The following is a 24,748-nucleotide window of genomic DNA, read 5'->3' as shown; positions in this document are numbered from 1 at the left end:
TCACTGCAATAACACTGAATTTAGAAGTATTATCGGTGGTTTACAATATATGTCCCTTACCTATCCTGACATTTGCTTCGCTGTTAATAAGTTGTCACAGTTTATGCATCAACCCACAGTCACTCACTGGGCAGCTATAAAATGTCTGCTCTGTTATCTGAAGAAAACGATTTTCCTTGGCATTCACATTAATCGTCATTCATCATTTGTTGTTACCACCTCTGCTAATGCTGACTGGGCTGGAAATTATGATGATCACACTTCCACTTTGGCTTACATTACCTTTCTTGGGTCCAACCCCATCTCTTGGAGCTCAAAAAAACAACGCGTCGTCGCCCGATCGTCAACTGAAGCTGAGTATCGTTCTCTCACCACTGCTACATTTGAAATTGTATGGTTGTTGTCCCTGTTCAAAGAACTTTATCTACCAATCCACGCTCCACCACGACTGTTATGTGATAACCTGGGAGCCACACACCTTAGTTTTAATCCAGTTCAACATTCAAGGATGAAGCATATTTAGATTGACCTTCACTTTGTACGCGATATGGGTCAGAAAAAGATTCTTAATGTCCATCATGTCAACACTCACGATCAGCTGGCAGATCTGCTAACCAAGCCTCTATCCCGATAACGTCTGCATTATCTACTGCTCAAGATTGGCTTAGCTGATGGGTCACCCATCTTGCGGGAGCGTATAAAGGAAATCACCATAGATCAAGCATATGATCCTTTGCCTCCTACACAAAATCATGCAACCATCATACAAGCCTAATATCAAGCCTGTAACAACAAACAATCCTTAGTGTAAATGCTAAGCGTAATCTTAGCTTTGTTTCTAAATTCAAACCTGCAAATCTTGTGTATATATATGTTAACAATTGTATTATTCAAAGTGTGGAAAAACATTATTCTGAAAATTATCAACAACATTACAAATCTCTAAAGTATTCTATGTTCATCACACATGAAGGCGCTTCAGGCTGCTGTTACCTGGCGCGTTGGCTGGCCGAGGCCCTAGCATGCAGACACCTGGCGTTAGGGATGACCGAGATCCTAGGATGTAGACACCTAAAGCGGGGTCTACCACGCCTTGTGCGTTGGGGACAGACCCGCATGCCTGGCTGCAGCCCCACGACGAGCAGGTAAAAAATTATATTCAAATTAAAGCATCAATATCTGAGATAACATTTCCTATTTTTCAAATTTAGTTTTAATATATTTAAATTTGAATGTGATTGTAAGTTATTACAATTTTTTTTTATAAACATACCGTGACAAAACACGGGCCCTATGATAATAAAATAAACTAATTGATCTTGGAGACCTTGCTACTCTCCTACGTACACTCAAAGTCAAAGCTATGGTAGACCACACTCTAGGGGAATAATGCATTGCTATTTTTCCCGAGACATAAAAAGTAAACTTTTATCCCCCAAACAATTATTATTATTATTGTTACTGTTATTGTTAATATTTTTTTTTAAAATATTACTACATCAACTTTGTTCAAACAAGTTTCATATTATTATTAATGCGATAAATATTATTATTTGTATTTTAAATATTATTACTTTTATTATAATTGAATGTTAAAAAAAAAAGCATATTGTTATTAACTAATACTTTAAAAGGTGTGGGGAAAGTACTGTAGCTTTCCCCACGCCACATGCTTCTTCTTTTTTTGTTTTTTCTTTCTTTTTTGTTTTGTTTTTTTTTCTATTTGTTCATTTTTTTGTTTTGTATTTCTTTTTTTTTCCTTTTGTTTTCCCATATTATTTTTCGTTCTTTTTCCCTTTTTTTGGGCTTTACATGTTTTTTTTTTCTTTTCCCAAGGTTGTCTTTTTTTTTCTTTTTTGTTTTTGTGTTTTTTTTTCAAAATTATCTTTGTCGATTTTTTTTTAACATTGAACTGGTTGAAAATTTAGTTCTGTAGTTTTTTTCTTTAAAACATTATAGATTACTACAATGTTTCCCTACAAGGTTTTTTTTTTATGAATTATTTTCTTTTTTTTCTAAAATGGTCTTTGTCGATTTTGCTTCATAGGTTTTTTTTAAATACTGTGAATTGTTACAATGTTTCCACACATAGCTTTTGTTTTGCTACAGTGTTTCCCCACATGTTTTTTTCCAAAATTATCTTTGTCTATTTTTTTTTAATATTGAGCTGGTTGAGAATTCAGCTTTAACTTTCCCCACATGTTTTTTTTTCATTTTTTTTCCAAAATTATCTTCTTCTTTTTTTCAATTTTTTGTGTTTTTTTTTCAGAATTGTTTTTGTTGATTTTATTTTTTTAATATGGAGCTGGTTGAAAATTTAGCTTTATAGTTTTTTTTTTTTAAAACACTGTGGATTGCTATAGTGTTTCTCCACATAGTTTTTTTTATTATTTTTTTGTTTTTTTTTCCAGAATTGTCTTTGTCGATTTTATTTTTTTTCATATTGAGCTGGTTGAGAATTTAGCTTTGTTCTTTAAAACACTGTGGATTGCTAGTGTTCCCCCACATGATTTTTTTTTGTTATGATTTTTTTAAAAAATTATCTTTATCGATTTTATTGTTTTTAATATTGAGCTGGTTGAGAATTATAACTGTAAATTTTCTCATTAAACACTATAGATTGCTACAGTGTTTCCCTGCATGATTTTTTTTTTCCTTTAGTTTTTTTTAAGATTTTTCCCAAAATTTTCTTTGTTCATTTTATTTTTTAAATATTAATCTGGTTAAGAATTTAGCTTTGTAGTTTTTTTCTTGAAAACATTGTGGATTGCAATAGTTTTTCTTCATATAATTTTTTTTTATTTTTTTCACAGGTCCACGACAACGCACAAACATGTCACAAGCCTGCAGCATCGCGCGGGCATGACATGTAGTTCAATATTATTATTTGTATGAATATTCAAAATAGAAGGAAATTGCAAAAAAAAATAACAATTATGATTATTATTATTGTGAAAAAAATTTTGAAAAAAAATATTACTGCAGGCCCCACGCGCCTGGCTGGACGCACACCCCCTGAGGCTGTGGGCACCCGGCGCTTGGGCTTCCAAGTCTTGGAGTGCCACCTGGCGCTAGGGCTATCTAAGATCCTAGCATGCAGATACCTGGCACGGGGTCTGTCAAGCCTTAGGCGCTAGGAAAGACCTGCGCGCCTGGCTGTGGTCACTGGGCGAGCGGGTCTGCAAACCCACGAGGAACCAACACCCAATTAAACCTTTTTACCACCAAGATCCAACATTTTTGGATTCTTTTATAACCAGGACAAAACATCACCTTTTTTATTTTATTTAAATTTTTTTAATTATTTAACCTGTGATGTAGCGCGAGTCAGGTAGCTAGTACAATACGACAACATGTATACCACTTCATTTATGTGAAGTGCCTTGTTTGACAGATACAGGGAATTAGTAATTTCTTAGTGGGACCGAGATGAGCATTTCTTCTAACTTTTTAAATTTTTTAATTTTTTTTAAAAATCTCAAATTAATATTATTTTAGTTTTTTTTTTTTTAATTCATTAATATAAAAATAAAAATATTATTTTAATATATTTTTAAATAAAAAATACTTTAAAAAAAATATGGAAAGAAAGAAAGGAAATCTCTATGCTTCATAGCTGCACAGAAAAAGAAATCCCTTGCCACTTTTGAGTACCTTTGCGAGAGAGATTTTATCAGCGGAATAGCAAGCGGCATTAAGGGATCGCTGATCTGTATCATAAGGTTATGTGTAAACTTCCAGATTGGTACAGGTAGAGAGAGTCGAGATATATAGCTTTATCTTTCTATGTTGATAGATAGCTGGGCCTGGGCATGTCAACCCGGGAATTCTTCTCACAGAGAAGCTTTCTGTCTACGAAGTAAGCAAGGCGGAAGGAAGCCAAAGGCGAAGACCAGAGATAAAAGACACCGCCTCCGATATACACAAATTAAGACTTAAGATCATTTCTTCAAGTTGTTCTCCACTTCTAAGTTTTCGCAGTAGCTTCATTTATTAGAAAAAACCGACTCTTGACCTACTACGGCGCCTTCATTCATGTCAACAAAATCAGAGAAGCTTTTAGAGAAGGGGCCGGCTTGTGACACCACCCCAGTAAGAGATCAACGAAAAGCATCTTCCGACTAAAAGAAAGTAGTTGAAAACCGAGACCTGGGTTTTGAGCTGCAGCAGCTGCTGCCACAGGAGAGGACCTTATTAGGATATATAGCGGGTTCGTCAGCCTGTCATTTACAACCCCGGCGTCTTTTTTCTCGATGGTGATCGGTCATGGCATCCATAGCCTTCCCTTTTTTTTGGTAGGCACCTATTGGATCATCATCTTCAGTGGTTTTTACCGCGCCTCCCGTCCAACAATTCTTCAAGCTATTTTTGTTGGGGGTAGAGTCTGACAAGGTGTAGCGACCAAGTACCCACATTGAAGAAAGACAGTCTAGGGTACAAGATCGAAAAGAATGCTTTGCATTCCAAGCCGAAGTGAGAAGACGCCTGTTCTTCAGCCTCTATCCCTTGTTCTGCTCTGCTATATAACTATATCCGAATACAGCTCCTACCTACGTAGAATGCTTACGATTGCAAAAAAACATTTAATAGTGCTTCACTTGATCCTGGATCTAGCCGTAGATCAACACTTTTATTAAGTGATCACTCACACTATCAACCAACAAAGATCTCCTTTGGCGATCCAAAGCGTGAACACTATCCTCACTCTCACGCTGATCACCGCCATTCCTTTCTTGCAAGAACTGCATCATGTCATGTTCCACTACCCTATGGGGAACACTGTCCAATAAATCCTGTGCATCGGAAAAAAGATTAATTCCTACGCAAAGAACCTTTATCTTCCACAACCTGAAATGGAGATCTCTGGGCTAGGGTTAAGCATATTCTTCTTTATTAATAGCCAGCGAGTTGCTATTTTTTAACAGTACTATTCGAGCTAGATAACATTCAAATAACTAATATTTAATTAACACCATGACACGGTGGTATTGGGTTACTCATAGAACCACAATGATTGTCCAGACCTTAATAAGCTTGTCCGTGTTTTGGGCACCCTGATTTTGTTGTCTTCTTATTTAATTTTCAATGAACTTTAAAATTGTCTTTTTAAAAAATAATCTTTTATCACACTCAGAAATAACTATAAATCTAAAAAAAAATTGTTAGGATATTGTATTCCCTCCAAAATGGGGAATGTGATGCCCTTTTAGAACGAAGGAGAAAGGAATGTGATTAATGCCTTTATTCTTTATTTTAATTGACATAAGATACCCTTACCTTCATCAATACAGCACACCTATTCTTGAAATTGAACCCTAATTAATAAAGCTTTCTTTTTAATAAAATGAAACTTTGCTTGACATGTTATTTAATTTGTTGGTAGGTTTATCATTTTACATTATAGTTTTAGTTTATAAAATTAAATTTATTGTCTATTCTAATTAATTCAACATATTGGTACAAAATATAATTAATATACTTTATGTTTGTTTATGTACATATCGACAAATTAGATGTTTGAAGTCTTAAGATAAATTATTTAAATCCCTCCTGAATTCTCACAAATATATAAAGATATATTAACAAACAGTTCCAATTTCAACCGATCACGATAATAACTTTCTCAATAATCATATTACTCACAGTCATATTCTACAAAATATATAAAATTGACATGCCAAACACGTCCTATGCATCCATTATATATTAAAGTAAATAGATATTGTTGAATGAAACAACTCTCTTTTGATTTATTTAAAATATTCAATATTTTTATGGTAAACTTATTTATCGCTGATAATTCAAAAAATATCTAAATTTTATAATAACAAATAATATATTTGTCATTAGGATGACACTGATGATGAATGTCAATTTTATAGTATCATAATATTAATTTAATGGGTGTTTGGTATTGTGATATTTAGTATTGTGATGTGAAATGTTTTCTTAAAATAATTTTTTTATTTAGAAATATATTAAAATATTTTTTTAGATATTTTTTATATGTTTAACATCAATACATTAAAATTATTGAAAAACACTATAAATATTAATTTAATATTTTTTAAAGTAAAATATATTTTTAAAACATATCAAAATATAGTTTCAACCACATGCATGAAGTTTCTAGGCTAAGAAATTATTTTATTATATAATTTAATATATTTAAGCATTTTCATAAATTAAAAAATATAAAAAATAATAATTTAGATTATGTATTTAATGTTAATTTTAATTCAAATAAAAAAAAGAATCCCTATAAATACAATCAATGTATAAAGAAAAAGGCTTATTTTTAGTAGAAAGAAACGGGCTTTAAAAGGATTAAATATAATGTTTTAGTTTTTACCAAAAAAAAAATTTTTAAATCATTTCTTGTATTTTGTAAAAAAAAAAAGAAATTAAAAAAAAATCTTACGTTTTCCCGTTATAGCAAAGATAAGGTAAGACTTAAGAGCATCCCATTCTGTCGCAATTCTCTCCCATTTCCAATTTTTAGGGCAACCTTTTTCCCTCCTCTCTCTCCTCGTCGATCGGTCCATTTTTCCCGGGAAATCCCGACTTCGCGAGAACTTTCCCGGGAAATTAATTAATAAATAAATGGTAAGAATCTGATTTCATCTATCGTGATTCTTCCCTGAATTTTCAAAATCTTGATATTGAATTTTGTTATTATCGGTGGTGAAGATGGCTAGCCAAGGAAGTTCGACGAGGAAAAGTATGTCGTCTTCGTCGTTTCATGGAAGGAAAAAAGCTAACGAGGGAGGAGGAGGTCCTGATGCTTCTAGGAAAGCTATCACTGCTTCGCGCTCTATGTATGTTTCCTCTGCGTTTTTTTTATTATTTATTTTTGAATTGCGAATTTTGATTCCTTCTTTGTTTGTTTCTGCGTTAAATCTGAAATTTACTTTCATTTCTATTTATTGATTTAATAATTAGAGGACGCAGAGGATTTAAGGAAAAAAATTATTAAGTTTGGGGCATTTTAAATTTGATTTTTAGTGTTTTATTGTTACATATAATTTAGTTTTTTTTTTTTTTTTGTAGAGATTATAAATTGTGAGATAGGAGAAGAAGAGCTTTGAATTGTATAGTGTCTGTTGCTTGCAATTGTGAGCTATGGAAATGATTCAATCAATATTAGTCTGGTTCATGAGGAAAAAAATGTGTTCGATGGTGGAGAGGTGTGTCCCAACAGGATGAATTTGGATTCTAGGTTGGTTCTTGATGTCGTGTATGTTAATGGTTCTATTCATTTTTTAGGAAATGAAAGGATAACAAATTTTTGGATCAATGAAAGTGAATAGTTATGGAAGGCGATCATCAGGAGTTCTTCTAATGATTTTGGAAAACTGAAAGGGGATGGGGGTGTTGAAGAGGCATATACCTAGAATTCAACTCCTCTCTGCACTTCTTTTCTATCCCCTTATTATTCACGCTTCTCCCTACTACAGTAATGGGATGTTTGGGCTTAGTAAATCACGAAACGCAAGGCATGGCCTTGGCCTCATGTTTAGGTAATCAATCTTTTGTGCTACGTTAACATTGAATTCATGGTAGGAGAAATATTAGTGATCTCTGATTATGTAGATAGATAGGCAGGTATCCAGTTCACATGACAAATATAGATCACTGGAAGGTCTAGCAGCAATGGTTGCTACATCACCATTAATGTAATCTTCTATTTGCAACTACATCTTAAACAGGGGACTAACTGGAGAGCGCACAGTAAAACGGCTGCGCTTGTCAAAGGCCTTGACAGTTCCTGAGAGCACAAGCATTTATGAGGCTTGCCGTCGGATGGCTGCTCGTAGAGTTGATGCCTTATTGCTAACCGACTCTAATGCGTTACTTTGTGGCATCCTTACAGATAAGGTGTGACTAAAATTTTATGTTTCTGGGTCAAAAAAAAAAACCCTAGTGGAAAGAAGTTTTCTTTTCCTTTACCCTAATGTGGACCTTTATTTATGTCTTATTTCCTCTTTTTTGTAGGATTTAGCTTCAAGAGTAATTGCTCCTGAGGTCAATCTTGAGGAGACACCTGTTTCTAAAGTTATGACTAGGAACCCTGTTTTTGTTCTCTCTGACACTCTTGCTGTGGAAGCTCTCCAGAAGATGGTTCAAGGTTTGTAATAAACTGAGATGCATGTCAACCTTGCAAGCCTGTTACATCATGCCATGTGGATATGGTTCTGATACTAGTAATTAACAGGAAAATTCAGACATTTGCCTGTTGTCGAGAATGGAGAGGTTATTGCCTTACTTGACATAGCGAAGTGTTTGTATGACGCTATTGCTCGTATGGAAAGGGCTGCAGAAAAAGGAAAAGCCATTGCTGCAGCTGTTGAAGGTGTTGAAAAAAATTGGGGGACATCCATATCTGGTTAGTGAAAGTGTTCCTTTGAATAACATTTGGATTACTTGTCTTTCTGGCTACTTTGTTACAACATAACATAGAGTAGAATTTGTTCCTTACTTTTCTTTGCACTTTTGTTTTATTTTTTAATTTTTGGTTCACATGCAGTTCCCAATACATTCATTGAGACACTTCGAGAGCGAATGTTTAGGCCTGCTTTGTCTACTATAATACCGGAGAATTCAAAGTAGGTAATACTTTGTCTCCTTGTGTGTTTATCTTGGATACTCTACCACTAATTGCTTAGAGGATATGTGGACAAAATAGACAGCCAGTTCTTTAATTTGATATGTTTTTGCATCTTTCAGGGTTGTAACTGTATCACCGTCAGAAACTGTTTTGGTGGTGACAAAGAAGATGCTTGAATCTCGATCAGGCTGTGCAGTAGTGACTGTTGATGAAAAACCCCGAGGAATTTTTACGTGAGTTTAATTTTAAATTGCATCTAGCAAGCAAGTGAATAGAGTTAAAAACTACATCCATCATCTGTGTTTGCATCAAAATCTTATAGCAGGAAGTGTTTTTTTTGTTGTTATTATTAATATACATCATTTTATTTTATTTTTAATTCTGTCAGTTCAAAAGATATCTTGATGCGAGTAATAGCACAAAATCTTCCTCCAGATTCAACTCTTGTAGAGAAGGTATTTCTCTTTCAGATAGCATAGTTGGCTTTCCAAGGGAATTTGTCAAAAGAAAATTGTGTATGTCCTGTATCCTTCAAGTTGCAACGATATAGAATCTGCTAACAGTAAGGAGAATGTGATTATGTACCTTCTAAAAAGAGCCATAATCCAATTATAGTTCTATCTTAGTGGATGTTTTTGGTGAGACTTTGGGAATGAGATACCTGTTTAGCATATTTTGAGTGAAGCAATGGCTCTCAAAATGTAAACTTGGACCCTTACATAGAACTACAGAAGAACATGCCTCTCAGATAAATGGAAGAAAGTGGTTGAGTCGGTCATCTTGCTTTGGGTTTTTCTACAGGTCATGACTCCCAATCCAGAATGTGCAACAATTGATACACCAATTGTTGATGCTCTGCACACCATGCATGATGGGAAATTCTTGCACCTTCCTGTGGTAGATAGAGGTACCATTCTCTTAGATGAAGAGTGAAATGCTTTTTGGCCAGTCATTTTGGTTTCTGATGACCTTGGATGTTTGGATGCAGATGGGAACATAGTTGCTGTCATTGATGTGATTCATATCACTCATGCTGCAGTCGCCACAGTAAGCCAAGCCCATGTCCTTCTTGGACTATGTAGTGCTTTACAATGTTCTCTTTGCAAGTTTCATTGACTTAATGAATTATTATTCCTTAGGATAACATCTACAACATGCTCTCAAATCTGAAAAGCAAGTATTCTTCAAAATTCCTCAGTTATCTGTTTCCAGCTTGTACTCAATATCATACTCTTGAAAATTTGTTGAATTCTTCCTATATGTATCAAAAGAATAACAAATAGAAGGGAAATTCTGCTACTTGAAGATACTTTGAATATGTATCCATTACATATAATATCCTAAACTTCTAAGAATTGATGTGTCAACATATCTGCATTCGGATCCAAGCTCATGTTTCCTTCCTATGCACAAATAAATTTTGTAAAGAGTCAAGACATCCAGAAAATTTAAAGTAATTAATTGTAATGGATGATTTTAATATCAATAATAGGAATGGAAGTTTGGAGTTGGAGAAGGATGGTCTCTGCCTTTTATGCCATCACAAACTGTTGTGTTAGAATTCAAGTGCATGGCTTATGCGTGTGTTGTTTAGAAGTGTAATTGGGAATTATGTCTTTTTCAAAAAGTGAAGGCAGGGAAGGTAGATGAGTGTCATGCTTAAATTATTAAGATGGCATGCATGTGGTAATTTATTTTCCGGCTCTCCTCATAATGTTTAAATTTATATTATTGGTCTTGGGAAAAACATAAGATGCTATGATTATTGCAGAGAAGAATAAAAGCATTTATACCATCCCTTCATTAATCAGGTCGGGAATGCTACTGGAGCAAATAATGAGACTGCAAGCACAATGATGCAGAAGTTTTGGGATTCTGCCATGGCTATGAGTCCTAATGATGACGAGGACGAGACGCGGAGGTTAGATGTTTTGGTGTTAATATTAAGCAAGATTTTGATTTCTTCTACCGGGTTTACTTACACGTAGTTGGTGAAATGGCAGTGAAGGTTCCTTGAAAATAGCTTCTGAAGGGACAGAGACGGCGAGATCTCTGCTCTATCCATCATCAGGGTTGCCAAACAACTTTTCTTTTAAAATTGAAGACAAAAAGGGTCGAATGCACAGATTTACTTGTGGTAAGATATTTGTTTTGCTTTCTATACAAGGCTTTTAAGATGGTCATGAATTTGCTTTTCCTCACTGCATCTAGCATAGCTTATGGAATGTACACTTCATTGCAAGTTACTGCCAGGTGACTTGCTTTTAGAAAGTATAAATATATATTTGTGATTCCCATAAATTTAGATTTTTGGCTTTGGATATGTGAATGGCTGAATGCTGTGAAATCCTGGTTTCATTTAATGAAAACAAGGCTCACATATAATTGGTAGCTGACCTTGTTTATTGATTTCTTTTGATGTAGAGACCCGAAGTCTGACTGATCTAATAACTTCAATCCTTCAGAGGCTAGGGGATGATATTAACCGCAACAACTTACCTCAAATTCTGGTATATTTTATGGACTTTGTACTGTGTGATCAGTAGCCTTAATAATTTATTTTCTTTCTGTTAATTTCATACTAATTCATGGTTGCGTTCTGCAGTATGAAGATGAAGACCATGACAAAGTTGTTCTGGCATCAGATAGTGACCTCACTACTGCTGTAGAGCATGCAAGATCAGCTGGTTTGAAGGTATTGTCAGCTGTCTGCTTGTCATTAATGTTTTTCTTTAGAAAAGTGGGATAATTAAGTTAAGGGACAAACTTACCTGGTGAATGGGTTACTGGTGGCAATGGCATTAATATTTGTAAACTATTTGAGAATAGTTCTTTGTGGATCATCCTCTAGACATGAAAGACTTCTTTTTGAAGTTCTTTTATTTTCCTTTATTTCCTATCAAAATTTTATATGGACATGGTTGCACAAAGAAATTAAGAAAAGAATGGGTAACCTGAATAATTCTAGAAAAAACAAAACCAGGAAGTCCTGGCAACAGAATATTATATTATTGTGAATATGCTTATATGAGAAGATATAGAATAACGAGTACCTTAGATGAAAAGAATGGATTTTTGGACCAGTGGATGTGCACACTCTCTTCCCCCCAACTTGACTGCCCTCATTAATACTTTTTGTTCATAGTTTTTGATATCTTAAATTTATTCCTAACCTACAATATGAATAGAGTTCCCCCCCTCTTTTATCCTATGGAGGTTAAGTTTCCTTTTGTTTTGGGTTCCACTTTCTTAGCTAGTTCATGAAGACTGAGGGCTCTTTTCCTGTCATTCCTTTTTGCCTTATTCGTGACTTAATATGTCTGAAAAGGATAAAAAAAGGGTCAGCTACGATTAATATCGTTTGATGTTTTCATTATAATTTAGTTATATATATTTTCTTCAAACTTGTATTGTTTTTTAAAGGGAAAAGGGTGGATTCATGTAATGTCCTGGTCATGCTTAATTTATTTTCCAGTAAGGCCTAAACTTTGATCTCTCGTTTTTTGGATCTTTTCTAGAAATAACAGTGAATGCTTGCATGAAAGGTGTTTTTCTATTTTTTAATCATGTTTTGCTGCTGCAATCCTTCTTTGCTAAATGGATCTTGAAGCTCTGCAGTCTTGATTAATTACATCGATCAACTTTGCAGGGTCTGAGATTGCACTTAGATTATACAGGCACACGCCGAAGGAGAGGTTCTAGTTCAGAAAGTCTTGATTATGCTCAAGCAGATGCATGGGCTTCTGCATACAGTGCTGTTGCCGCAGGTGCTGCTCTTGTTGCTGGGTTAGGCGTATTAGCATACTTAAGGAGATCTGGTTACTGATACTCTTAAAGTTTATACATTCTTAACATCTTCTTGCAGTAATTTTTTGCAAGGGAGTTTTCTAACGATTGATGTTCTTATAGAAAGGACATATACAAGAAAACTTCATTCATGGTTATGGTTATTCTGTAATTCGCATTTATAACTGCCACTTCTGTGTATTTTGTCATTGGAGGTGTGCTCCTTCACAAATTTGGAGATTTTTGTGTACAGAAATCACAGCCACCGTTCAGTTTGACTGAGGTTGCTTATCAAATTTAAATATAGGCAAGGCAAGAAAAGAGCTGCGTTTTCTTGTTTTTCAAAATTCCCAAATCACTTTAAATTCAAATGACAGACTGGTTTTCTTACCCCGGAGTTGATTTTTTTTCAAGCTTCTTCAAGGCAAGGCCACGGCTATTTTTTATGGCCAATGCAAGTGGGGTCGGATAGTGGAAATCAACAAAAGATTTAGCTAGCAAATGCATGATATAATGAGAACCATTCAATCCTATGATTGCACTCCTGTAATTATATAAAAATAATGTATTATTATGTACATGTGTGACATAGCGTAGAGCGAGTTACTAGACAGAATGTTTTTCGTTCAAATTATTATTATTATTTTTTTTATGTTTTAACCTATCAATATAGTCTATAAACATATCTGCTAAACCTTGCACGTCAATGCATGAGCATGATTATTCCTAGAACAATATAAATTGGCCAGCCAACATCGAGGGTCGCAATCCCACATCATAGCAACTTTGAGCAGCAAAATTACTTGGGTCGTGCAGCTGGATTGGAAGAATCTCCCGTCCTAATTCTGACTGCATTGTCTTATCACACCATCCTTGATGAACGAATTGAATCACCATAGCCTTCTTCCCTGCAGGTGCAAGAGTGTGCAGTGACCTCGACAAAGCACTACATTTAATGGCCTCTGTCTCTATATACAGCTCGAGGTGCTTGATTTGAATGCCTTCTTAATTCGGACTGCCGATATGCGATGAGGGAATCACTGCGCATTAGTTTCCGGCAAAGAAGCTCGATCAATTCAGTTGGAACCCCGGCGTGATATAAGCAGCAGAGACACAGGATCACATACCAAAATATGCCATTTACAAGAGCTTTCAATTCAAGTGGGGTACGAAAGTTATGAGAGTTTTTATTAATGGTATCAAGCTTCAAGTGCTTGACATTAGATAAAGCAGGAGAGGAGATATTCTTCAATATTCAGAGAAGGCCAAGTTATGATATAAACTGCAGATGAGATTCTGAATAATGTCCTCTTCGTCAACATAAACTCCTTTCAGCGAAAGAAGACGTAGAGAGGCCAAGTTATGACTTCAGGATCAATAGTCAGTCAGCTATATCCACTTAACTTAAAGACAGTTAATGAATCTACACAGAAGTGTGATCGGACAAAAAATCAAGATCATCATCATCATTTTATAATTAAATCTGCCTTTTTTGTTCTAAGTAGAGATTTAACTCAGAAACACCATTCTCGGTAGCCAGTGTCAACAGATCATCACACGAGACGAAAGTTCTTCATCATCATCATCATCAAAATCCAGGGTCATAGATAGACCGAACCTCCATTCTAATGCAACATACCACAGTGCTGCTGCTAAGGTATGCTGGTCTTCACGCTGCTGATTTTGAGTTGATAGCTTGTCTTTTCGACTAGAACAATATGTTTTTGGTGTCAGGATTGTTGTTTTGTTAGTCCTTTCCCAACTCTTTTGGATGGAGACATGTCATTGTGCATTGCACTGCAGTAATCTTCTATTTCAAGTTTTATCCTGTTTACTTTCTCCTAATAAAATGTCAGTGCTGATTGCTCTAAGCGAAGAAAAAAGCTGGCATTTGGATTTTCATACTGGAACTCAAGAAATCCAATTTGTGCAGGTTATTATCCCAACTAACGAAGAGGTCTCGACAGGATTGCTACGTATAAAATTGCTAACTATTCGATAATCATAGTTGGTGATGATATCACTATTCTCATGGCTACTAAAGAACTGTACAAGAGATTTTCACCTTTTATAGCTCCTCGAAGGCCATAATAATACAGATTATTTATGTCGATATATTTGTAGGATAGATTGGATTTAAATACATAACCGCCTGTGAAACAATCAGTTACCCATAAAAGAATAACCGTTTCTTCAAAACCCACATTTTGGCTCCACTTCCTTGAAAACTCTCACAATCTCTCTCTCAAGAAAGCATCCAAGAAACACTCTCAAAGAAATCAACAGTGGCTGACAAAGATCAAAATCCAAATGATCTTGGTAAAATCCACTCTCCAACTCCACAGCTGAATCTTCACAACGCAATCAGGAAAAGTAACCAGGATGCTATAGAGACATCACCAAGTGAGTTAATGGGGTATTCTACTCAACGTGAAGGAACCAATCTTGAAGGAAGCTCAAAGATTGGTTCTGCTAAGGAATCATCAATGGCTGACAAAGATCAAACTACAAATGATCCTACTCAATCTCGTGAAAGATCCAGTCTTGAAGCTGAAAGCACCAAGAAAGCTGGTCAGAATGATGTGTTAAACAAAGAAGAAGATAGTGAGGTTAAAGGATTGCCTGAGCCTGAGTTAGAGACTGTTCATAGTGGAGATGTAGAAGGTGATACAGAAGAATCAAAGATAGATGTTTCTCAGGAACAACGGTTTCTTGGAAAAATCCACTTTCCAACTCCAAAGCTGAATCTTTCTAATGCGGTCAGGAAAAGTAATCAAGACGTTCTAAAGACAAGGAGTGGGTTAATGGCGCCTTCTGGTCAACATGAAAGAGCCAACCTCGAAGCAATTAGCCCAAAGATTGATTCTACTCAGGAATCCAGTGAGCTTTCTGGTGGGATTAAAAGCTTGGCACTTTCTGCTCAACATCAAACAACCAAATTTCAGATTAAAAAAAGGGTTGATTTTTCCCAGATACATGCTGATCGTAATGGATCTGAGGAAGGAGAAGATAGCGGGAATGAAATGTTGGCTGAGTTAGAAACGGGTGAAGAGGAGGCGCTGACATTATCTGGTTATAGTGGAGATAATGAAGAAGAAACAGAAAACGAGTCCAAGGAAGATGATTCCGAGGACGAGTTTCTAGGTACTGAAAATATAGAAGAATCCGATCCAAAGTTTGAAGAACTGTTACAAACTTTGGAGAGTGACACGGAAACCACAGAACAAGAACAACAAACAGGGAGTGAAGAAGGTGTTGTTGTAAAGAAGACGACTCTCCTTGAAAGGATAGCATATAGTTCCTCCAATAATCTTGAGCAAGAAGAAGGTTCTGATGGTGCTGGAGATATTTTGACTAATATAGAAGGATTGGAAGAAGAAATACAAAAAATTGACCTCGAAAGTGGAAGTGAAGATGACAGTTACCAACTCAAGAAGGAAGGAGGTGATGTGAAGCTGATGACTAAAGATGAGAAAGATCAAAACCGACCAAAAAAGAGTCTCATGGAATGGTTAAGGGGATATGTTGAATTAGATGAAGATTGGGAGACTGTCAAAGAAATCAAGGCTGAAGTAGTTAGACTGGCAACTGAGCTTTTTCATCTTCTCGTTAATCTCATGTTTTCGTTGCCAGAGATTGACTTAGTGGACACAATGTTTCAAGGGTTATTTAATTCTCTGAAATATCAATGTAAAGATGAGAACTCCAAGGTAATTCACAGGATCTTGGTTCTACTGGAATTTTCTGATGAAGAAGTGAAAAGGTTGAAAAGGTTAAAGCAGGTGGACATTCCTGAAGAATACTCAGATACTGATCAGGATGATGAATTTAGAGGCATCGAACTGAGGGAAAACTTAATTGAAGGCAGCCACGTTGATCAACTCATTCTCCAATTTTTTGATCCAATTCTGTGTTTGGAAAGTACTCTATTGCGTGAAGGAGAACCTGATAAAGGGATGTTAGTGAAGGATTTACTGTCTGCACTAAAAAATGATCTCGACAGATGTGAGAAAGAGTTAAAAACGATAGCATCAAGGATTGATGAGTTGAAGGCAGAGTATAAATGTATTTTGGGACCAGAGGATCACAACACCTATGAAATGATGAAGTTAAAGATAAATGAATTGTGGAGCCAAGGGTTCGAATCAGATGAAGACGAAAGTTTCAAGTTGAATTTTCAGGCTCAGGGTAATAGCTAGGATGTTTTGCTAAGTCGTAAATAAATAAAAGATAACTGAAACTGCTTAGAACTTTTTAGTTTAATTTCCGCTGTTATTTCTCTGTTGCTGATCGTACTGCATATAATTCTTCATGTGCTTAGATTTTCAATATATTTCAGTACTGGTAGCTGGTTTCTTGGATATCAACATCGAACTGTTGATATTCCTTCATTAATTTTATCTGTGCTAATTCCTCTTTTTGGCAATTTTAATGCTTAAAGTCCAGAAAATAGATTGAGCTTGGCTAAGTTAAACCCTAGCTAGTTTGGAAATGATAGGCAACCAGAAAAACTCTTCCTTGCTTAATGCTCTCGTTCATCTAGTTAAACAGGATCAGTCATATCTTGTTTGTCGTATAAGATGTTGATATATAAATCATAAACATAGGAGGATTAAGTAACAGATTCGTGATGATTGAAAAGGATTAATCCATAATTGAGGAAATTCCAGATTCAATTACAAAAACAAGCAAAGATGTCATGAACTTACCACTCATAGATGTCTATGTCTTTGTCTAGGCTCAACGTAAATATTGCCAGAATAATTAAAATAAATCTACACTATCTTGTCCTTCATGGATAAAATGAATCACCAATTGAAAATGAATCTAATCTTTTGCCCTCGAGCAAGATTTGGTAGTGATTCTAACAAAGTACCACATGTAAAAGCCTTTGCCTCTGCATTTCGTTGCAAGTGCTCGATTTGAATGTCTTTTAAGTCATGCCGCCAGCATTTGATACGAGAAGATGTGCAACAATGTTGTTTTTCTCCTCCCTGCATTAGTTTTTCGCAAAGAATCTGGATAAACAAATTTTCAGAACTCCAGCCTGATATGAGCAGTATAGTCTCTGGATGGCAAACCCAAAGTAAGCCATCAACAATATCTCTGTAATCTTTCAGGTTAGCAAGACTCCCACTAGCTCCAGTAGATGGACAGATTTTAAGCTTCAAGTGCTTGATATCAGGCAAAGCAGGAATGGAGATATTATTTAATGTTTCAGGGATAAATCTGATGCCTACATAGTTTATGCGCAATGTGAGACGTCTGATTTGGTTGAAATTTCCAAGATATTCCCTAAGTTGGAGGAAATCAGAAGAATAGAGAGCGCCTTTGTGAACGTGAAGGGTAGCTTTCTGTAGACTTGATTGGTCGAGTGAAAACGCAGATGGAAATCCATAGGTAAAATGTTTGAATGAATGTAAGCTTGGACTCGTGATGGTGACTTTAGTTAGAGCTGATGACCATAGTTGTAACTTCTCGAGCTGTGGATTCGAAATTTTGATCCTACTAACAGAAGTAGCATAACAATTCAAGGCCAAGACTTTAAGGGCAGGAAATTGAGCAATAAGATCCTGAAATACTTGTCCAATTACTTCTGTTATGTTATAAAACTTTAACTTCAGTACCTCCAGATTCCTGCAACCAGTCATGTCGATGTGGAAGAAACTTTTAACCAAACCAGTTGTGTAGCAAAAGGTTCGAAGACTTGGTACATGAATCTCCATTCTTTCAAGAACACTGTCGCCTTCATTCACCTCAACCTCCTTGAGTTTTATACATCCTGAAATACGAATGCTTTTGACACCATAACAATAAACTAAAGCAAGTTTTTCAATCAGAGGGCAACCGCAGATGAGATTCTGAAGAATGGCCTCATCAACACGAACATTCATCAGAGAGAGAACACGTAGAGAGGGCCAGTTTATGGCATCACGAGGGAGGGAGAGCTTATAATTTCCGTTTAACCTAAGGACAGTTATTTCTTCAGCAGAGAGGAGGGCTCGCGGCAAACAATAATGAGATATATTTTGGAAGTTGAGATCAAACTCGTAAACACCACACTTAGTAGCCAGTTCCAACAAGTGGTCAGCACGAGAAGTAAGTTGAGGATCATAAGAATCCAGGTCCATAGATAGTCTGAACTTGTGTGATCTTGTGTTGTGGTGGTGCTGTGCAAGCAAAGAATCTTGCACAAAGTCAATGAATTTATTTTTCCAATCTTGGATTTCATAACGCTTTCCGAGAAGGAGCACGTCTTCTGAAAAATCAGAAACAGGGAACGATGTCGAGATTCGGTGCCATGTTTTGGACAAGACACTGAAACGAACCACAGCTCTAATTGAGAGGTAGGAGAGGATGTAGTGCAGAACGTGATCAGGCAGTCGAGAGATCCTATCAGAGGCATCAACTCTGATTCCCATGTCCATATTGGTGGCATCATCTCTTACATATCGTTTCCTTTGGTAGGCATACTGAATTCTTCCTTTAGACTCTTCCATCTAGTTACACAGGAGATCACTAACTTTTACTCACATATTGATTGATTGATCATAAGCTTGAAACCGTAAGAATTGATGATGATGATGATGATGATGATAGAATACCTTGTTTTTGAGCGGCTGTGATGTTGAACTTGAATCCAAGCAAAACGAATGATAGTAGCAACGGCAAAGCAAAACGAATGATAGTAGCAACGGCAAAGCCTTCCTCTAAGATCTTTCTCTCAAAATAACAAGGTGATGATCGCGAAAAAAACTATGATGTTGTTACTGATGTTTTCACAAGCTAGGGTTCCGGTACGAGACAGGAGATGACAAAGACTAGGAAATCTGCAGGTAAAATACTATTACACTTCATGTGACTTACAAATTCTTTTTTATAATAAATCATATTTTAAATATTTATTTGTTCATTAATTAATAAAGACTAAATTTCTTTTAATCTAAAAATACTAAAAAAATAATTTAAATCAAGAAAAAATTTAAATTTTAATCAAAAACAAGTTACACCCAACCACAAATATATAAATTAAAAATATATAAATGTGCACTTGAGGGTCTAGCTGTTGTGGTCAACCGTGTGACTTGTTCCGTCCCCGTCCCGGGTTCGACCCTCTATGTGCACGCCTGTCACCCCCGCGGTGCCTTACCTGCTCCTGGGCTTGCAGGATGTCCAGTGGGCCGTGGGGAATAGTCGTGGTGCGCGTAAGCTGGCCCGGACACCCCACGTAAATCAAAATATATATATATATATATATATATATATATATATATATATATATATATATATATATATATATATATATATATATATATATATATATGTTGATTGAAAGCAACAGTAAGTTCAGAAAATTATTAAAGAAGAAGGTACAATATAATATCGGTCACTCTAAAAGCCCATATCTTTGCTTATATGAACAAGGCCCCCATCCATATTAGCCCAATTAAGAAATTGAGAAATCAAGAAGCAAGCACACATGGTGGCCCATTTTGATACTCTTTCTGGGTTCATACTAAACAAATTTTCAAATAATAAATTTCTAAATAATTTTATTTTATAATTTCCACTATAAATATATAATATTAAACAACCCAACATATATATATATATATATATATATATATTAAGAACCACGTGATGTCGTGGAGGTTAGAAACTTAGAATCCACAGAAGTAACTGGGCTATCTAAGCCAGTTGGATCTCTCCTCTCAATGCCTGAATTGATGTTGTCGGTGTGTGGGGGCAACATGGCCGAACCCAATCCCACTTCAGTAGGTGGTGATGCTTTTGACATTTTATGGTGGAATTTCTTGCCTTTTTGTTCCCCTGTTCGTTTTTGACCTACCAGGAAGACCTGCATCCCCCATAGCTTGGTGTTTAAGCTGGGAAAAAAGCATACCCAAAACTTCCCTCTCATTGTCCTATCCACTTCTGGGCTCAATTTTTAATGAAAAAACAATAACAGTCATTTTGAGACAGATTAAATTCTATTTAGAATTTAATTTTTAACATTAAAAAATACTGGGAGCATGATTTTTTATTTTATTACTGCTTCAAACAAGCCATGAATGGCTTAAAAGTGTTTTTAAAAAAACATTTTTATGGAGGTGGTGGGTGGACAGATCCCACTGATTAGGGGAAGAAAAATCTGTAAGAGAACTCTCACTTTCACACACCAGTTCGTTCGCTTCGCTTACAAATACTTTATTTATTACCCCATGGGATGGGATGGGACCATCGCATCAAACCTTAAATTATGGATTTCAAGTACATTTGTTCATTATTGTATATTTTAGCTGAGTTTAATGAATATCAGGCTGCTGAAACCGTGTCTGAAGTATATTTAAGAATTTCTTTTTTAGGTTTTAACATTCATGAAATTCTTTGGTGAGCTTTTTAATGGGTTTTTTTTAAATCGTTTTTTTTTATTGTTGTGATATATTGTTGTGAAAATAATATTTAAAAAAATAAAAAATATATTTTGATAGATTTTCAAATCAAAAAACCTTTAAAAGTAATTAATACCACTCCTAAACTTAGTAATTTTTATATTTTTAAATTATTTTAATATAATAATGTTGAAAATAAATTTTAAAAAATAATTATTATTATAGCCGAAACACCTCTAATATATATATATATATATTCCTCAAAGATAGTTAAAGCGGTGACCGTCAATTCAGAAGTGACGGTGGAAATTGTTCTTAAAATGACCTTCGATGGCGGAACTGACAGAGCACTAATCTCCATATGTTACCTTCTACAGTCTACAGCATGCATGTGTCTGTCTTTTTTATTTCTTGATGGGTCTACTCACTCACTCACTCACTAGTGGAAGCCCCTAAAGTTGGCACACTTATATAAATAATATTGAGCTTTTTCCTCATGCACATGCTCCCCTTTCTTTTTTAACCTCCTATCATTAGCGCCCGCGCCCCTTCTTTATTTTTATTTTTTTTTCAACCTGCCAATTATGGAGTTCACACCAAGAAGTCTCTTACGCTGCCAGCACAATGAAAACCATTTGCTAAAACAACATCATGTTCACATTCTTTCCTTCTTGTTTCCACATTTAAAAATAGCTTCCCTGCAGAAAAGAAGCCATAAAAAGTTTACCATTAACAGCCTTCATATTCTCAATTATTTCCCTTTCTTCCCTTCACCTAGTATATTTGTGAAGCTCAAGATCTCATTTTTCTATGCCATGAACTCACTTTGCCATTCTTTCCTAGTAAAAGTAACTTTTTAAAGGTTGTAAAGACTTGCTCAAAATTTAATGCCCCGTCTCTTCTCCTCACTAATTTGCAGAGGTGAATGGTGACTCCTACCAGTACCTCTCTTATAGCTAATACATCTAGCAACATGTAATCATATCACAGAAAGCTGTGTCTGTTAAAGATTTGGACATATGTGGCCATGTCTTATAAAAGCTACCCACAAAAGCAAAAGCAGAGGTGAAAACCAGAAGTTTCTTTATCCTCTCTGTGGCCAGAACTTGTACAGTGAAAATTCCATCTCCCTCTCTTTCTGACTCAAAAATATCCAAAAAGCAAGAACTGTATAAGATGCCAAATCTACTTTTCTTCGCACTGGCAATAGACAATAGTGGTTCCTAGAGAGTTACTTGATTCCGTTATAAAGGCAAGAAACCAGATAAGCATAGAAGCTAAAACTAAAGCAAACCCACTGTGCCTAGAGGCCTGCTCCTGGCAAAGGAAAACAACAATGGGGTGGCTCAGAACTAAACCACCTTCATTTTCCTCCATTTTCTTGCTGTTTCTCACACTTTCATGTGTTTCCACAGCCCAACAACCGAACCCCATCAAGACCATTGTGGTTTTGGTGATGGAAAACAGATCTTTTGATCACATGATTGGTTGGATGAAGAAATCTATTAATCCAGCAATCAATGGTGTTTCTGGGACAGAATGCAATCCTGTATCAACCAAGAATCCAGGCCCACAATCCATTTGTTTCTCAGATGATGCTGAGTTTGTGGATCCAGATCCTGGACACTCTTTTGAAGCTGTGAAACAACAGGTATTTGGCAATAGCTCTATTCCTTCAATGACTGGTTTTGTTGAACAAGCTCTGACTATATCACAAAACCTCTCTGAAACTGTCATGGAAGGCTTTAGGCCTGAAGCTGTGCCCGTTTATGCCACACTTGTAAAAGAATTTGCAGTCTTTGATAGGTGGTTTTCTTCAATCCCTGGCCCAACACAACCCAATAGGCTGTTTGTGTATTCTGCCACTTCTCACGGCTCAACAAGCCATGTTAAGAAGCAATTGGCTACAGGGTACCCTCAAAAGACAATTTTTGATTCACTTCATGAGAATGGCAAGAGCTTTGGGATTTACTTTCAAAACATTCCAACAACTTTGTTCTATAGGAACATGAGGAAACTGAAGTATATTTTCAAGTTTCATCAGTTTAATTTGAAGTTCAAGAAAGATGCTAGAAATGGGAAGTTGCCAAGCTTAACTGTGATTGAACCAAGCTATTTTGATCTTAAAAGAATGCCTGCAAATGACGATCACCCATCTCATGATGTTGCTAATGGTCAAAAGTTTGTCAAGGAGGTTTATGAGGCATTGAGAGCTAGTCCTCAATGGAATGAGACCCTTTTGGTCATTACTTATGATGAACATGGTGGATTTTATGACCATGTTAAGACTCCTTATGTTAATATTCCTAGCCCAGATGGGAACACTGGCCCTGCCCCGTCTTTCTTCAAGTTTGATAGGCTTGGAGTTCGTGTGCCGACAATTATGGTCTCTCCTTGGATCAAGAAAGGCACTGGTAAGTTTAATTTTCTCTTACATGTGAAGTTTGGGTGGTACCTAATGTCAGTAGATACTTCGTTATTGATCACTTTGACTTCTGAAGAATTAAAGTCGTGTTCTGTTGTTTCATTCTCCCACATTCATTTTCTATTGTATTGATATAATTATTTGTTTCTTCTCAGTGATAAGTGGCCCAAAGGGACCTGCTCCAAACTCAGAGTTTGAGCACTCCTCAATTCCTGCAACTATAAAGAAGATGTTCAACCTGTCCTCTAACTTCTTGACCCACAGAGATGCATGGGCTGGCACATTTGAAGGAGTTGTTGGGGGGGTGACCTCTCCCAGAACTGACTGCCCAGGTATTCTTAGCCTTATCAATGCACAATTAGGCAAAAATAACTTAAATTTAAGTAGTGATAGATTGATCATTTCTTAGTCTTGTGTACTGATAAATCACATGGAGGTGTTAGATTGTTTTTTAAGTGCACCTTTGCAAACCATTGCAGTGACCTTGCCAGATGTAGCACCTTTGCGAAGAACAGAAGCAAAAGAAGATGGTTCACTATCCGAATTCCAGAGTGAGGTAGTTCAACTAGCAGCTGTTCTTAACGGTGACCACTTCTTGAGCAGCTTCCCAGATGAGATGAGCAAGAAAATGAATGTCAAAGAAGCGCATGAATACGTGGAAGGTTCTGTTACAAGGTTCATCAGAGCTAGCAAAGAGGCTATCAATTTAGGAGCAGATGAATCTGCCATTGTAGATATGAGATCATCACTTACTACTAGATCTTCGGTTCACAATTAGTTATTAATCATTTGGGGTTTTCCTCCATTTTTCTGTTCAAAATCGTGTGTAGCTCCATGTCATTAGATTGGTGGAAGTAGAGTGCAACAAAAGCAAAAAGAAAGCTCTCCTGCATAATGATTTTTATTACTTTGAATCGTTTGAAGAAAACAGTCTAGTGAAGCACAAGTCTCTAGTCTTTTGTAGCAAATGGCCAAACAGGAAAAGAACTTTTAGCTACAGAAGTACGCAACTTTTGGTGTTCATTAAACCCTCAAAATTGCCATTCTTCTATTCTTTTACCTAGTACCAACAGGGAGATACTGTCACACTGCTTTCCGAAACAATGTCATTGCGACCAAAATTTATTCCAATAATCACATGTGCTCGAGAACCTATTGAACAGATTTCACAGAGATAAATGATGTGAAAACACGTTTTTCCCCCCATTAATGATGTAACATTACCATGGGATTGAGTACGGTAGGAGATGGAGATGACAATATGCCTATTGAACACAAACTCAGCTTGCCGCCCGAGAACAATTTTTGACCATACATGAGACTTTTTTGGCCCACTATTGGTTGGTGATTAATACAGATGCAAAGATCAGTCCCACGTTTAAATGCAGACGGGACCTTATTCTGCTTGGTCCACCATTAGTGCGGTATGGCTGGTAGCAAACAAGGATTGGGAAAAAAATAACGAGTCCAATTTTCTGCGAGGAAGGGGATTGTAGCCATCAATTTACGGCCTTCCTGTCCTACATGCAGAGCATA

At 36.0% G+C, this 24,748-nt stretch overlaps 3 protein-coding genes across 5 annotated transcripts; 2 read left to right on the top strand and 1 right to left on the bottom strand.

The window, feature by feature from the left end:
* The first annotated feature begins 6,439 nt into the window (after nt 1-6,439).
* LOC7454566 (CBS domain-containing protein CBSCBSPB5) lies at nt 6,440-12,741 on the top strand. Of its 2 annotated transcripts, XM_006376843.3 has the most exons (15): nt 6,440-6,606; nt 6,691-6,818; nt 7,710-7,878; nt 7,996-8,128; nt 8,216-8,386; nt 8,528-8,606; nt 8,728-8,841; nt 8,997-9,063; nt 9,410-9,515; nt 9,597-9,655; nt 10,420-10,529; nt 10,612-10,745; nt 11,033-11,118; nt 11,214-11,303; nt 12,258-12,741. In XM_006376843.3, the coding sequence occupies exons 1-15, from the start codon at nt 6,604-6,606 to the stop codon at nt 12,432-12,434; spliced, it is 1,626 nt and encodes a 541-aa protein (XP_006376905.2). In that variant the 5' UTR covers nt 6,440-6,603; the 3' UTR covers nt 12,435-12,741. The 2 variants fall into 2 exon arrangements, with proteins under 2 accessions (XP_006376905.2, XP_024438242.1); XM_024582474.2 differs by having other exon boundaries at nt 6,454-6,818.
* A 4,284-nt stretch (nt 12,742-17,025) lies between these two features.
* On the bottom strand, nt 17,026-19,251 carry LOC7454565 (FBD-associated F-box protein At4g10400). 2 transcript variants are annotated; one of them, XM_002318099.4, is made up of 2 exons: nt 19,000-19,251; nt 17,026-18,894 (listed from the first exon to the last, which is right to left on the bottom strand). In XM_002318099.4, the coding sequence occupies exon 2, from the start codon at nt 18,892-18,894 to the stop codon at nt 17,203-17,205; it is 1,692 nt and encodes a 563-aa protein (XP_002318135.2). In that variant the 5' UTR covers nt 19,000-19,251; the 3' UTR covers nt 17,026-17,202. The 2 variants fall into 2 exon arrangements, with proteins under 2 accessions (XP_002318135.2, XP_024438241.1); XM_024582473.2 differs by having other exon boundaries at nt 17,026-18,913; nt 19,000-19,069.
* Nucleotides 19,252-21,459: 2,208 nt separating this feature from the next.
* Nucleotides 21,460-24,222, top strand: LOC7484478 (non-specific phospholipase C6). Its single transcript, XM_002318701.3, has 3 exons — nt 21,460-23,201; nt 23,368-23,544; nt 23,692-24,222. The coding sequence occupies exons 1-3, from the start codon at nt 22,124-22,126 to the stop codon at nt 23,988-23,990; spliced, it is 1,554 nt and encodes a 517-aa protein (XP_002318737.1). The 5' UTR covers nt 21,460-22,123; the 3' UTR covers nt 23,991-24,222.
* The last annotated feature ends 526 nt before the right edge of the window (nt 24,223-24,748 follow it).

This window comes from Populus trichocarpa, chromosome 12 (assembly GCF_000002775.5).
Source record: "Populus trichocarpa isolate Nisqually-1 chromosome 12, P.trichocarpa_v4.1, whole genome shotgun sequence".
Lineage (NCBI taxonomy): Eukaryota > Viridiplantae > Streptophyta > Magnoliopsida > Malpighiales > Salicaceae > Populus > Populus trichocarpa.
The sequence above is the reverse complement of the archived record's forward strand: the minus strand, read 5'-3'. Positions and strand labels throughout refer to the sequence as shown.

What these genes read in the sequence shown, in the direction of transcription:
- LOC7454565 (XM_002318099.4), bottom strand. Translation starts at nt 18,894, where the DNA reads ATGGAAGAGTCTAAAGGAAGAATTCAGTATGCCTACCAAAGGAAACGA.
- LOC7484478 (XM_002318701.3), top strand. Translation starts at nt 22,124, where the DNA reads ATGGGGTGGCTCAGAACTAAACCACCTTCATTTTCCTCCATTTTCTTG. An exon ending in TTGGATCAAGAAAGGCACTG is followed by an intron (nt 23,202 to 23,367) that starts GTAAGTTTAATT and finishes GTTTCTTCTCAG; the next exon opens with TGATAAGTGGCCCAAAGGGA. An exon ending in TCCCAGAACTGACTGCCCAG is followed by an intron (nt 23,545 to 23,691) that starts GTATTCTTAGCC and finishes AAACCATTGCAG; the next exon opens with TGACCTTGCCAGATGTAGCA.
- LOC7454566 (XM_006376843.3), top strand. An exon ending in ATAATACCGGAGAATTCAAA is followed by an intron (nt 8,607 to 8,727) that starts GTAGGTAATACT and finishes TGCATCTTTCAG; the next exon opens with GGTTGTAACTGTATCACCGT. An exon ending in ATTCAACTCTTGTAGAGAAG is followed by an intron (nt 9,064 to 9,409) that starts GTATTTCTCTTT and finishes GTTTTTCTACAG; the next exon opens with GTCATGACTCCCAATCCAGA.